The 12,762-nt window shown below is 51.5% G+C and overlaps 5 protein-coding genes across 5 annotated transcripts; 3 read left to right on the forward strand and 2 right to left on the reverse strand.

Moving 5' to 3' along the window:
- Nucleotides 1-1,449: 1,449 nt before the first annotated feature.
- PV05_01239 (uncharacterized protein) lies at nt 1,450-3,123 on the reverse strand (the record flags this gene model as incomplete). The annotated part of the gene is made up of 2 exons (XM_013466207.1): nt 2,913-3,123; nt 1,450-2,862 (listed from the first exon to the last, which is right to left on the reverse strand). Exons 1-2 carry the CDS (start codon nt 3,111-3,113, stop codon nt 1,450-1,452), a joined length of 1,614 nt encoding a protein of 537 aa, XP_013321661.1. The 5' UTR covers nt 3,114-3,123.
- Nucleotides 3,124-4,116: 993 nt separating this feature from the next.
- Nucleotides 4,117-7,562, forward strand: PV05_01240 (uncharacterized protein). The gene has a single exon (XM_013466208.1). It carries the CDS (start codon nt 4,263-4,265, stop codon nt 7,086-7,088), a length of 2,826 nt encoding a protein of 941 aa, XP_013321662.1. The 5' UTR covers nt 4,117-4,262; the 3' UTR covers nt 7,089-7,562.
- A 236-nt stretch (nt 7,563-7,798) lies between these two features.
- Nucleotides 7,799-9,614, forward strand: PV05_01241 (uncharacterized protein). The gene has a single exon (XM_013466209.1). The coding sequence runs from the start codon at nt 7,879-7,881 to the stop codon at nt 9,586-9,588; it is 1,710 nt and encodes a 569-aa protein (XP_013321663.1). The 5' UTR covers nt 7,799-7,878; the 3' UTR covers nt 9,589-9,614.
- Nucleotides 9,615-9,783: 169 nt separating this feature from the next.
- PV05_01242 (ATPase get3) lies at nt 9,784-11,613 on the forward strand. Its single transcript, XM_013466210.1, has 3 exons — nt 9,784-10,479; nt 10,529-11,118; nt 11,170-11,613. The coding sequence occupies exons 1-3, from the start codon at nt 10,087-10,089 to the stop codon at nt 11,210-11,212; spliced, it is 1,026 nt and encodes a 341-aa protein (XP_013321664.1). The 5' UTR covers nt 9,784-10,086; the 3' UTR covers nt 11,213-11,613.
- On the reverse strand, nt 11,482-12,684 carry PV05_01243 (uncharacterized protein). The gene has a single exon (XM_013466211.1). It carries the CDS (start codon nt 12,469-12,471, stop codon nt 11,998-12,000), a length of 474 nt encoding a protein of 157 aa, XP_013321665.1. The 5' UTR covers nt 12,472-12,684; the 3' UTR covers nt 11,482-11,997.
- Between the last annotated feature and the right edge of the window lie 78 nt (nt 12,685-12,762).

Genomic DNA, 12,762 nt, shown 5'->3' on the forward strand with positions numbered 1-12,762 from the left:
ATACTCAAAAAAATCGAGTAGATTCTCGGCAGCAGTTCCGGTTTGGCGGATAAGGTACGTACCTCTCTACTATGTATGTAGGTACTTGTACCACCCCTTCTTAGCAATTTCAGACACCGTGGTACAGAAATCCCAGTCAAAAAACCTGTTGCTCTGCCTTTGTTGTGTGACACGCTTACTTGTCATATGAAATTGAAGCAGCCTTAGCCGTGTGTTCCACGGGACCTCATCAGAGTCAGACACTTCCAAGTTGCCGCCAGTGGAGGCACCAACGCCAACTGCCTTGGCATTCCTTGGTGCTCGTGGTGCTCTAGGTGGTGCTCTTAGTTACCTAGTCGTGGTTAGCTTCCCATCTAACTCGGCTTGGCGGTCTAGGTGTTGCGTAACCTTTGTGTCTCGGCCTTTTGGCATTGTCTTGGTCGACTCCAGGGTCTTCCTCAGCGTAAATCCAATCTTTCTGCGCCCAACTTCAGTGTTTTAGAATCTCGTTTGGCCTGTCAAGTTGTCTGATTATTGCGACACTGTCATGCATGGTGAAAGACATTCGTGTTCATTAGTCGACCCCAGGGCCCTCTGACAGCTGAGTTATCTAGGGTGACCCTGCGCTAATGCTTAAACAACTAAGGTTGTTAAGCATGATTCAAGCCGCCGAAGTCAATTTCCAGTGCATTGCCAAGGGCTTCATCCCTGTCACCTTTCCTAGGCAAATTGTTGTCAAACCGAGAGAGACCGAGAAGAGTCCTGTCTGCCTGCCAGTGCCCAAGACTGGAGTAAGCGTTAGCTGATCTTGGTAAAGACATGGCCCCCTTGGCTGATCACCCAGTGATTTTGAAGGAGCATTTGCCGTGTTCGCCAGCAAGCTGGCGAGCGAATGACTTTGACCCCCCAAGAGGCCACGTGTCTCGCTCGATCCTTGCTGGCGCTAGTCAAGCCATATTGACCACCCGTGCCACCCTAATCCCAGTACATGTGGCGGACGTGTTTGTTCAACGACTCGCCAAGTCAGCCTCTGCGAGGTGCAATGCGGATTTCGTCGTCCGCAAAATATTGCAGCCTGCAAAAGGCTTCAACGAGCACAACTGTTCTGGTTCGAGCAAGAATGACAACCATATTCCACATCCACCAGATCAAGACGGCTCGAATATCTGCAGAGACAGAGTCCATAGTCCAGATCGCCGATGCTTTCTGAGCGCCGTTTCTGTAAAACATGTAAACGACGATCTGGAAGTAGTACACGAGCCTCAAGAATCTCATTCAGCTAAACATTACTCGGCCGGAGAGCATTCAAGCTATTATCTTATCAAAGTCCCAAAGCCCCAAAGCAGCACCGCCGGTGAATAGCTCAGAGATCTCACCTGGATTCTGAGACCGACAACATCTGCATCGCAACATTAATCATCAACCAAATCACGTTCTTTCGAGCCATCGCCGAAACCCTGAGTGCCTGCCTCAGGCCTTATGCGGCCTTCGCCGAACTTTTATAGTTGCTTTCATGGGAGGTAGGTGCGTCCTGCCCATCCACACGTTACTGGGTCTCGAGGGCTGCATCTCAAACTCATAATTGAGTACCATATACGCCAGGAGCATTTTGAGCTCGTTTGCGGCGAAGAAACGTCCGGGGCAGGCGTGTCGTCCGTGCCCGAAGGGGTGGTACGAAGCCGACGTGCTAACGAAACTTAGGTTCGCTTTCCTGATGTACTCTTCGTTGTCGGTCATTTTGCCTTCATTCTGGCTGTCGTCTCCCTCCAGGTGATGGGCTTCCCGTTGCGAGGAGAACCGGAAAGGTTGGTAAGTCCCAGGGCTGGAATAGAGCGTTGGGTCGTTCTGAACGGGTGTCGTGGGTACCGAGATCATGCTTCCGTATGGGCAGAATGTCCCATTTGGAGCTGTCGTACCGCTCGGGCTCACAACGACACGCGCCAACGCACCGAGAAAGGAGCCCATGCGCGAAGATTCCCGTAGAGCAGAGTCAATCTTGAGCATCCTGGCGATACCTTGTTTTGTCCAGATCCCATTCTCGCTGGCAAGCACAGACGCTGCTTCGTCGCGCAGTATCTCCAGGTACCCCAAGGACGGATCTGAGCCGACCAAATCGAATACGGCGTTCGTGATGCTCATTGTCGAAGTATGGATAGCAGCGAAGTTTACTGCCAGGGTCCTTTCAGCAATAATGTCAGGATTATTCTCAACTGTGATTCCAGACTCTCTTGCGCGACGGATAGACCACTGCAAGAAGTCATTGGGCTCCTTCTCACCGATGCTCTTCTCGTTGTCGGTGGTCTCATCAAGCAGTCTTTGACGTCGCTCAATCTCCGGTCGCAGAATGCGCGCAAAGCCTCTGGTGTGTCTCTTGTTAGGCAGCGTCACCAGAGGGCTTAGAATGGGACGAAGAAAGGCAGGCATTTGTTTGAGAAGCGCCGCACTGACGGCCATGGCAATGGCGAAACCTTTGCCATGGTCGAGAAGAGTCTGATGCCGACACCACGGTAGACCGATCAAGGCGCGATTGCTGGTTCTGGCAACAATCTGCATAGCCGTATCGAAGACACAAAGTTCTCTCCAATTCTCCGTGTCAGTGCCCCAGTATTCATCAAAGGAGGCGGAGAGCTCGTCCATAATCGGGACGGTGAGAGCACCCAACTGCCGCGTCAAGTCCGTCCTGACTGTTTCATGGTGAAGAGGGTTTTCGACGATGAAGGGATGGACGAAGGTATGGTCAAATTGGAGGGTATCTCGGTGCATCTCGTCGACACTAAGGACGGTGTCGGCTTGACTGATGAACCATGACATTGCTGAGATCGGCAGAATAATCTCGGCGCCATTGATGTCGGGAAGAATGCACGATTGGTCGTTCTTGGAATACTGTAGTCTTTAGCGGGTTATCTTTACTGAGGCGTGTTGTAGAGTCATACTTGCTCATAGGCTTGATAGATGGCATCTTTGTAGTTTATCGTGGACCTGAACCGGGCACGTAATCTGGTGAATAGCTCTCCATCGCGAGTATTGAGCCAAGGCAGATCTGGAAGGGCTGGTTTCGAGCGCTGGTGGTAGTAGATGGCAACAGTGATGATGATACCACCCACGAGGAGAAGTGGGTTAAAGTAGCCAAGCATGGCTATTGTGGTTGTGCGCCAGTGACGGAAGCCTTATATCAAGTCGAAAGCTATGAACGCTCTACAAGGCGGTCCACAAGGTGCTCTGAGTTGAACCTATATTGAATCCGGGCTCACAGACAGCTCGATCAGGAGGGGAAACGACAGAAATATGAAGAAGAAACAACTGTTGCACAGGCCTGTCCAAAGATAAAGAGCCTGTAAATACAACAGTATGAGCCCCGATGTCAGCTGAGAAAAATACGAGGAGACCTCGTGTAACTGGAGCGCGGGAGGATCGAGCACCTGCTGCTATCTCGGGTTACGGTTCTGTCACCTACCAAGAAGCGTAGATCCCCTTGACAAGCCAAGGGTGGCATCCACGGCGTTGGATCGTATGTCACAGTAGAAGGATTCGGTATGGGATCTGGAACAAGATGCCCTTACCGACGTTAATTCTAGGCTTGACTTGCCCGATTTCATCTCTGACACCCATCTGATGATCAGGAGTTCTCGCTTAGAGTCGCGGAGATCCAACTTGCCGAAAGCCAAGTAACCGTAAACCACTGAAGCAGTGGACGAAACGAGTCTTTTGCTTCGTTTCACAACGTAAGTGACGCCCGAATGAAACGTACTAGGGCCGTCCCAATGTATCCGGACAAGGCAGGGCCGGCAACAGAAGCTCGATACGAAGCGGAAGTTGATGATCCGATGGCTATGAGAAGCTTTAGTCTGATCTAGATGCTGCATCTGCCGCAACTGAAGGGACTTCTTGTGCCATGTTTGCGATATCGTAGGCGGGAAGTGAACGATGGTCTTCGGACTCATCACGGCTAGTAAGGCTAGCGGGTTAGGTGTTGGGCGGTGGGCGGTGGGCGGTGTGTTCTTTAGCTGCACTAAACCTGTTTAGGGGCCGGCTTTAAGCGCTCTGCGGAGAGAGTGTCCCTAGCTCGAGCCTAGCCCTCCACTATCTCCAAAATCCAATCGCAGTCACGCACGCGTCAAGTCGCGAAATCCAGGTACGCCGCTGTATGATAAACAACACTCATCACAACATCAGACTATCTGCAACGATTAATGAGATCCGGCCGGGCCTTGTCAGGTTCTCTCCCACGTCGGTGATTGATCCCTTGTCATGCCGCCAAATCCCTCGGACCTTCAGCCGCGCCGATGGCTGACCCACGATTGACTCGCATTGAAGGCACCTTGACCTCATTGTTCGAGAGCCTCGTCCCTTCCCCAAGTCTCGACCAGGACGATACAGAGACCGAGTTCCGCATAGACCGCGCCATCCAGAATGCCAAAGACATTGTCCTCCACGCCGAAAGCAAACTACCTACAGACACCAATCAGGCGCAGGACTTAATAAAGAGGAAGTTGCTACGAGAAAATGCGTCGCCCGAGAAGGCGGCTAGGTTTAGCAACCTATACTCTAGACTGCTAGCCATACCCGTTCTGAACCAGAAATGGGCCATCTTGTACCTTCTCTACAAGTTGTGCGACGACTCCACCCTCGATGGGCGCCCACGCGATCCTTTAGCAGACTCGGATCACTTCGCCAACATACCTCGAAGACATACACTATCTGCAGAAAAGCCATATCAAGCGGACGAGCAAGAATTCGAAGATGCGCCAGAGGAACAGCTCTTCCGGAGAGGTCGGACGTTACCATCAAAGGCAAGGACTGAGTCTAAGCGTCAAGAGGAGGCTCCTACCGAAGAGCAAGAAGTAGTAGAAAAACATGATGAAGAGCCACCACAGCCCGAGAAGGAGCGCATCATCTCGCCCACGGAGCTGGAGTTGCTACGAGACCTTCCCTTCAACCTCCAAGGGGTGTCTTCCGCACATGTTGAATTCACGGGTACCACTTCGCTCAAATTACCCACGACCCTCCCAGTTCCAATCATATCTTTGCTGCACGCGCTGGCAGAACCATGCCTACTGTATCGCGGTCTCGCGGAATATGCTGGTGGTCAAGACGGTGGTCTTGTGGATCAAAGCCTTCGTTCTGCCATCAATGACGAATTGCGCTCATATTTGAGTCTGGTCGCCTCGTTGGAAACCGAGATTAGGCAGGCTCTCGCGACTTTGAACCAAGCTCAAGATTCAAAAGTTGTTCGAGTCACTGGCGTGACGCTAAAACGATGCATGATCTGGACTAGAGATGCTACGATGGGCCTGCGGCTGATGAAACTCATTGTGGAAGACTCTCAGCAAAAGCGAGGCGGCCAACTACTGTCTCTTATTCACAACTTGTCGTCCTCACACGGCGATCCGTTTGTGGCGTCATTCGCGGAAAGACTCCTTGCTCATGTCGCCCGGCCTTTCTACGAAATGTTGAGACATTGGATATATGACGGAGAACTTATCGACCCCTACCACGAGTTTTTCATCACAGAACCTGATCCTAACTCTCTGCCCGCTGTGGATCACCGACATGTGGCCACATCTGTTTGGGAAGAGAAGTACAAGCTTGATGCTGCGATGGTACCGACCATCATCTCAGCAGAATTTTCCAAGAAGGTGTTCCTGATCGGCAAGTCTCTAAACTTCATTCGGCACAATTGTGGTGACTCGGATTGGGTCATTCAATATTCCAAATCGAATTCGAAGTCCCTGGATTACGCAAATACTGCCAACTTGTCGACGTCCATCGATGTGGCTTACAAGACTACTATGTCACGTTTGACCCACCTCATGTCCACCAAATTCGGGCTATTCACCCACCTCACCTCAATTAAAAAGTACATGCTGTTGGCTCAAGGCGATTTCATTGACCTGCTCATCGAATCGCTGGCACAACATCTTGATCGTCCAGTGAATTCCATGTATAGGCACAATCTCACCTCGCAATTGGAGCATGCAATCCGGCACTCGAATGCTCAATACGACGATCCAGAGGTCTTGCGACGACTGGATGCCCGTATGCTGGAGCTGTCCAGCGGTGAGATTGGTTGGGATTGCTTCACACTGGAATATAAGATCAGTCCGCCATGTGACGTTGTCATCACTCAATGGGCCAATACGCAATATCTGAAGATATTTAATCTGCTATGGAGAATAAAGAGGGTTGAATTCTCCCTCAACTCGACATGCAAGCGCTCTATGACCGGAGGTAGGGGAGTACTTGCGGCAGTAAGCGACAAGTTGGGTCGCGACTGGAAACGGTCTAGATGTGTTGTTGCTGAGATGGTGCATTTTATCAACCAGTTATTGTACTATCTTCTGTTTGAAGTTATCGAAGCTAGCTGGAAACAACTTGACGAAGCTATCCACAAGCCGGACGCAACTTTGGACGATCTGATCGAGGCTCATACCAATTACCTCAACAACATCACGAAGAAAGGGCTCATTGGTCAACAGAGACACCCCGTGACTGGTCAGCAGGAAGATAGTCTAGTTGTGCAAGTTCACCATATCTTGAAGTGCATGCTCAATTATCGCGAGGTCATCGATTCTCTATATTCCTACAGTGTTGCGGAGTACACCAGGCGACAACAGTTCACTGCAAAGATCGAACAGCGAACGGCGCAAGGCCGATGGGGCATCACTGAAAAGGATCTCGTGGGCGATTCTCGAGCGAGCACGCCGACTTCCGCTGCGCCACCTAAATCAGGCAGGAGACCACAGCTTGTTCCCGAGGACAGTGACTCTCCGGTTGTGCCACCCATAGGCAACCTCGGCTTAGGCGATGACGAGACACATCTGAACTCCTTGCGATCCAGGCAGTTGAACCTGTCGGCTGAGTTCAGGTCACGTCTGAGCATGTTGCTATACGACTTGGCCCACCAACCTGATGTCGACCTGCGCTTTTTGGGTGTTGTGATGAATTTCAATGAAGTGTATCAACCTGTGAACGTGCGGCGACATCAGGCAAGACGTGCGAGGGAGAAGCGTGAGCTAGAAAGGAAGACTCGAGAAGCTCGTGATACGGCTATTTCTGAGGCTAATACGTCAATCGAGAAGGATATGAATAGCTCAGCAACCAAAGCCTGAACAGTTGCATACCCCTTCCTGGAAGCTGCCATGAGACAAAGTTCTCACGACGAGGCAAGTGGTCCACTTGGCGGTGCGGACACCTTTTGGATCTTCAAACAGCATCATGAGAGGCTGCCTTTCGCATCTGTTAGCGGCTTGCGACTCCTGCGGCGGATAATCACATATCACGCAAGGTAGCCATAGACGAAGACGGGCGTACGACATTCCGAAATTCAGCGACGAGACGAAGAGTCGGTTTGTGGCAGGAAGAGTCGTACGTTCGGATTGCTGTTACTCCGTACCATTCCAGTGTTCATGAAATGTTCTCCAGCTGTCAAGGCGAGTCGGTAAGACTGCTGAAGACCGGGTCTCTTACGAGTGGTCCTGAATGAGCGACGATGTCATGTAGCACGAATTGAATAGCAATGAAGAGATAACCATAATGCTATAAAGGAAGCTGATGGGTGTGATCTGCATCAGCTTCATTCGAACGGATCGCTTTCAGTAAGCCAGATGATTAGTTGACTTTCGTAAGGTATAACTTAGTTTGCTGTAGTCAATTCTGGTGGTGATGCTTCCCAAGCCTTGTGCACTGGCTTAGCTGGAGCCGAGGGTAGTGAGGCTTAGAGCCCTCTGCATAACGCTCTGTCGAGATCGGAACATCACATGTGGATCAAGTCACCTGCATTGCACTCGTAATATGCCGTACTTGCCACCTTACTAATTGGCCTACTCATTCCTTCAGGTTTACTCCGCTTCAATATTGGATTCGCAAAAGGCCAAAGGACGATCAGCTGATGGGCCCAAGATGACGGATGCTCAGGACTCGGTGATCATTGTCGGCGCCGGCCTCGCCGGGCTGGTCGCTGCCTACGAGCTCACGCGCAAGAAAATCCCCGTGACCATCGTCGACCAAGAACCCGAGGGTAGTCTAGGCGGCCAGGCGTTCTGGAGTCTGGGCGGGATCTTCTGCGTCAACTCGGCGAACCAGCGGGCCAAGGGAATCAAAGATTTCCGCGAACTGGCGATGGCGGATTGGATGGGCACGGCGAAATTTGACCGCGAGAAGGAGGACTATTGGCCGAGACAATGGGCCAAGGCGTTTGTGGACTTTGCGACGGACGACATGGAACGATATCTCAAGGATTTGGGCGTCAAGTTTCTTATGGTTGGGTGGGCGGAAAGGGGTGCGGGTGAGGCAACCGGACTTGGGAACAGTGTGCCCAGGTTTCATTTGACCTGGGGCACGGGGCCGCAAGTCGTAAGGGCATTCAGTGGTCCGGTACGGCAAGCGGAGAAGAAGGGGTTGGTCAAGTTTTTGTTCCGGCGGAAAGTTGATGGGCTTGTGCTTGATGAGGAGGGCCGGGCGGTCGGGGTCAGGGGGAAGGTGCTTGAAGGTGTCAATGGGAAGAAGTGGGTGAGAGGGAAAGAGACGAGTAGGAGTGTGGTCGGGGAGTTTGAGGTCAGAGGGCGCGCGGTGGTGATAGCTACGGGCGGGATCGGTGGGAATGTTGACAAGGTGAAAGAGAATTGGCCGGTCGATAGATTGGGGCCGGAGGTGCCGCGCAGCTTTGTCATCGGGGTACCTGCGCATGTGGATGGAGAGATGATCGGGGTTGCGAAGGCCAGTGGTGCGAATGTGGTCAATATGGATCGCATGTGGCACTACACGGAGGGCTTGCAGAATTGGAACTCCATCTGGCCGCGACATGGGATTCGAGTGATACCCGGCCCGAGTTCAATGTGGTTGGACGCGAGCGGGAAGAGGTTCCCGCCGTTCCTTTACCCGGGGTGCGATACGCTGGCGACGTTGAAACATATTGTGGCAACCGGATTCGATTACTCCTGGTTCGTCTGTAACCGGAGGATTGTGAGCAGGGAGTTTGCGCTGAGTGGGAGTGAGCAGAACTACGACCTCACAGAGAAGAGTTTGGTTAGGTTATTGGAAAGATACTTCAGCAGTTATGGGACGAGGGAGGTGCAGGCTTTCTTGAAGCATGGGGAGGACTTTGTCGTGGAGAAGGATCTGGGAAAATTGGTCGAGGGGATGAATAGGCTGGCGAAGGAGAGGGGTGGGCCGAAGCTGGAAGAGAAAGATGTGAGGAAGGAGATTGAGGCGAGAGATATGCAGGTCGCACACGACTTTGGGAAAGATGCGCAGATTATGTTGATCAGGAATGCGAGGAGTTATGGGCCGGATGGGAGGAGGATTGCAAAACCGCACAGGCTTTTGGATCCGAGTGCCGGTCCGTTGGTGGCAGTGAGGATGAATCTGCTGACGAGGAAGAGTCTCGGTGGGCTGGAGACGAACCTCGACGGGAATGTCATGATGCCTGATGGACGGCCGTTCATGGGTCTATATGCTGCTGGTGAATGTTGCGGGTTTGGTGGAGGCGGAGTGCATGGGTACAGTTCGCTGGAGGGGACATTCCTAGGAGGGTGTGTTTTCACAGGACTGACGGTGGGAAGAGCGCTGGTCAAGGACATACTGCCAGCGAGTGTCGAGTCGAGATTGTAATATACAGAGTCTTGTACTGCTACAACTGGGATTAATAAGTTAGGCGTACTGTGTAAAAGTACTCGATCTTGATGCTCCTGAAGCTCAGCCTCGCCTCTCAGCCTTGTCGTTGGACTCGAGAAGTTTAAGCGCAGTTTATCCGAATGACGTCGACTTGTTCTTTTCCGTGCCAACCAAGGTGAAGGTGCCCTCCGCCCTCGAGTGCCACGACTGCGATTGCCTCAACCATGACGGCGTTTCATCTCTAGGCACCTGCATTTTTAGTCCTTGTTCATAGAGCATAGATGATCCTTGGAGTCTCTCGCTTACTACAGACTTGAACACCTTGCATTATACCTTGAATCACGAAAGAGCTGTCCTTGGAATATTCCAGAACGAAGAATCGGCACCTTGCGACAGACTGATACACACTGAGCGAGAAGAAAGTACTTTTTACTCCTCACCGAGTCTCAACTAAACTGCTATCGAAAGACAAAAACACTTTCCTCCTTTGCAAGAATGTCCACCGCTGTCGTTGGCGCGGACGACGACGTCCTCGACCCTACCCTCCAGAACCTCATTGATCAGAAGTCGTTAAGATGGATTTTTGTGGGCGGAAAAGGTGGCGTTGGCAAGACCACGACATCTTGTTCTCTGGCAATACAAATGGCGAAGGCGAGGAAATCTGTGCTGCTGATCTCTACGGACCCGGCACATAACTTGAGCGACGCGTTCAGCCAGAAGTTCGGAAAAGATGCGAGACTCGTCGAAGGTTTCGATAACCTAAGCGCCATGGAAATCGACCCCAATGGAAGCATCAATGATTTGATCGCAGGCGCTGGAGACGAAGGTCAAGATGCTATGTCCGGTCTAGGTGGAATGGGAAACATGATGCAAGATTTGGCATTCAGCGTACGTCCCCAGAGCCGAAGCACTCGGAGCTTCTACTGACTTGGTGTAGATTCCTGGTGTTGACGAGGCCATGTCATTCGCGGAAGTCCTCAAACAAGTAAAGTCTCTCTCCTACGAAGTCATCATCTTCGACACCGCGCCGACGGGCCACACGCTTCGTTTCCTCCAATTTCCCACGGTTCTAGAAAAGGCTCTAGCAAAGATTTCTCAGCTGTCCACGCAATTCGGACCCATGCTACAGTCAGTACTGGGCGCCAGAGGAGGTCTTCCCGGTGGTGCCTCCATGGAAGAACTTACCCAGAAGCTCGAAACCCTCCGAGAGACCATCTCTGAAGTCAACACTCAATTCAAGAATCCCGACATGACCACTTTTGTCTGTGTCTGTATCGCCGAATTCTTGTCCCTGTATGAGACCGAGCGAATGATCCAGGAACTGTCAAGCTACCAGATTGACACTCATTGCATTGTTGTCAATCAACTGCTCTTCCCCGAGAAGTCCAATGAATGCAAACAATGCAATGCGAGGCGGAAAATGCAGAAGAAGTACCTGGACCAAATTGAAGAGCTATACGACGAATTCAATGTTGTTAAGATGCCTCTACTCACTGATGAAGTGCGGGGTGTGGAAAGCTTGAAGAGGTAAATATCTCCGCCAAATTACTAGAAGGACGAGGCTAATGAATCTCACAGTTTCTCGGAAATGCTTATTCATCCGTATCAGCCACCTTCTTGAGTAGTCACACGTTGGAGTTTGAGAGATCTGGTACAAATCGAGTCCCTGTTGCGATAGACGTGTTCAAGCATGAGCGAAGTTGGTTTCTGGAGATTCTTTGAAGTCTTCGAGTAAAAGAAATGATTGCGCCCTTCACCCATCGCCCTGCTATTCCCTTGCTCCGTTCTACTGGAAGACTCTTCCAACAGTGTTAAATGATACATCAAGCATGGATAGTTTCCAGCTGATTACTTGAAGTGCCATGAAATCAGGAATAAGACTTCTCTGGTACCAGATCTCTTGATTTGGGGTTGAGGCTGCGATGCAGCTGTGATGAGTGTATATACATAAATTCAACAAGGTCCAAAAGGGGCCATGAGTCTCAATAGCGCCGAAAGTCTCAGGCAAAATATCGTCCCAAAACTCCACATCAATGCGCCCATGGGCCTATCCATCCCAATGCCATGATATCAAAACTCCCCATTGCGAACACAGTGTACCCTTTGACCACTACCAAGCGCCAGAGACAAGCAAACAGCCGATGTGTCTCAACCACGACCAGCGCATCATGAGACAAAATCACAGCAATGATAGCGGACGATTTTCAAATCTCCACATGACGCTCTCTCGCTTCCTTCCCTGCACTCTGTCAAGCAGAAGACCTTGTCGACGTAGGCCCCGCTGGAGACAGGGGAACTAGATCGGATTGGAGAGGGGGAAATGGATTTTTCATCGCTTCGTACCCAACGCCTGCTCGGAAAAAAAAGGGGGAACACAACTTGACAACCCTCATTTAGACTCAACCCCTAGTTCTTGCGGTTGAAGAAGCTGGAGGCCGTGGAGCCGAGACCGCCGCCCATCATGCTGTTGCTGTTGCTGCCGCCGGCCTTGTGATGATGTTTGTTCTTCTTATTCTTCTTGGCGTAGTCTTCGGCGAGAGAACCGATGATGGCACCGCCTATTGACCCCAAGAAGCCATGTCCGGCTTTGTGGCCACCGAAGGCGCCGGCTGCACCGCCGGCCACGGCACCCATCATGCCCCTGTCGGCTTCTTGGCCGGGAGCAGGTTGAGAGTTGGAGTTGTAGTAGGAGTTGCTGGAGCCGTATTGGTCTTGAGCGTAGGGAGCACGGTTGTCCTGGTAGTATGGTTGTTGGGTCTGGTAGGATTGAGATCCTGAGAAGCCGTCGCTTGGGTAGGAGCTTGTGGCGGGTTGGTTGTAGCTTGAGTATTGGTTCTGGTTCTGGTAACCTTGGGAGTAGTAGGAGTCGTAGCCGGACATGGTTGAGGTGAGGTGAAGTGTGGTGTGGTTTGTGTTAGAGAAAGTTTGGATTGGTTGAGTTCGAAAAGGGTGCTTCGGGTTTGTTTTGGATAAGATTGTGTTTTTGCTTTGATGTGGGATGATGGCGAATGGAAATAGTCTCTGGAGTGCATGGGCGAAAGATCTTATATACCTGTCACACCTGTGAACCTAAGTGCCTACCTTCTGCCTCGTAAACATCACGCCCCCAGATGATGCACGACGGCGAGGGCCGCGTCAAACCCGAGGCTTCGCCTACACCAGCCATTCAGG

The sequence above is a fragment of the Exophiala xenobiotica genome (genome assembly GCF_000835505.1).
Source record: "Exophiala xenobiotica strain CBS 118157 unplaced genomic scaffold supercont1.1, whole genome shotgun sequence".
NCBI lineage: Eukaryota > Fungi > Ascomycota > Eurotiomycetes > Chaetothyriales > Herpotrichiellaceae > Exophiala > Exophiala xenobiotica.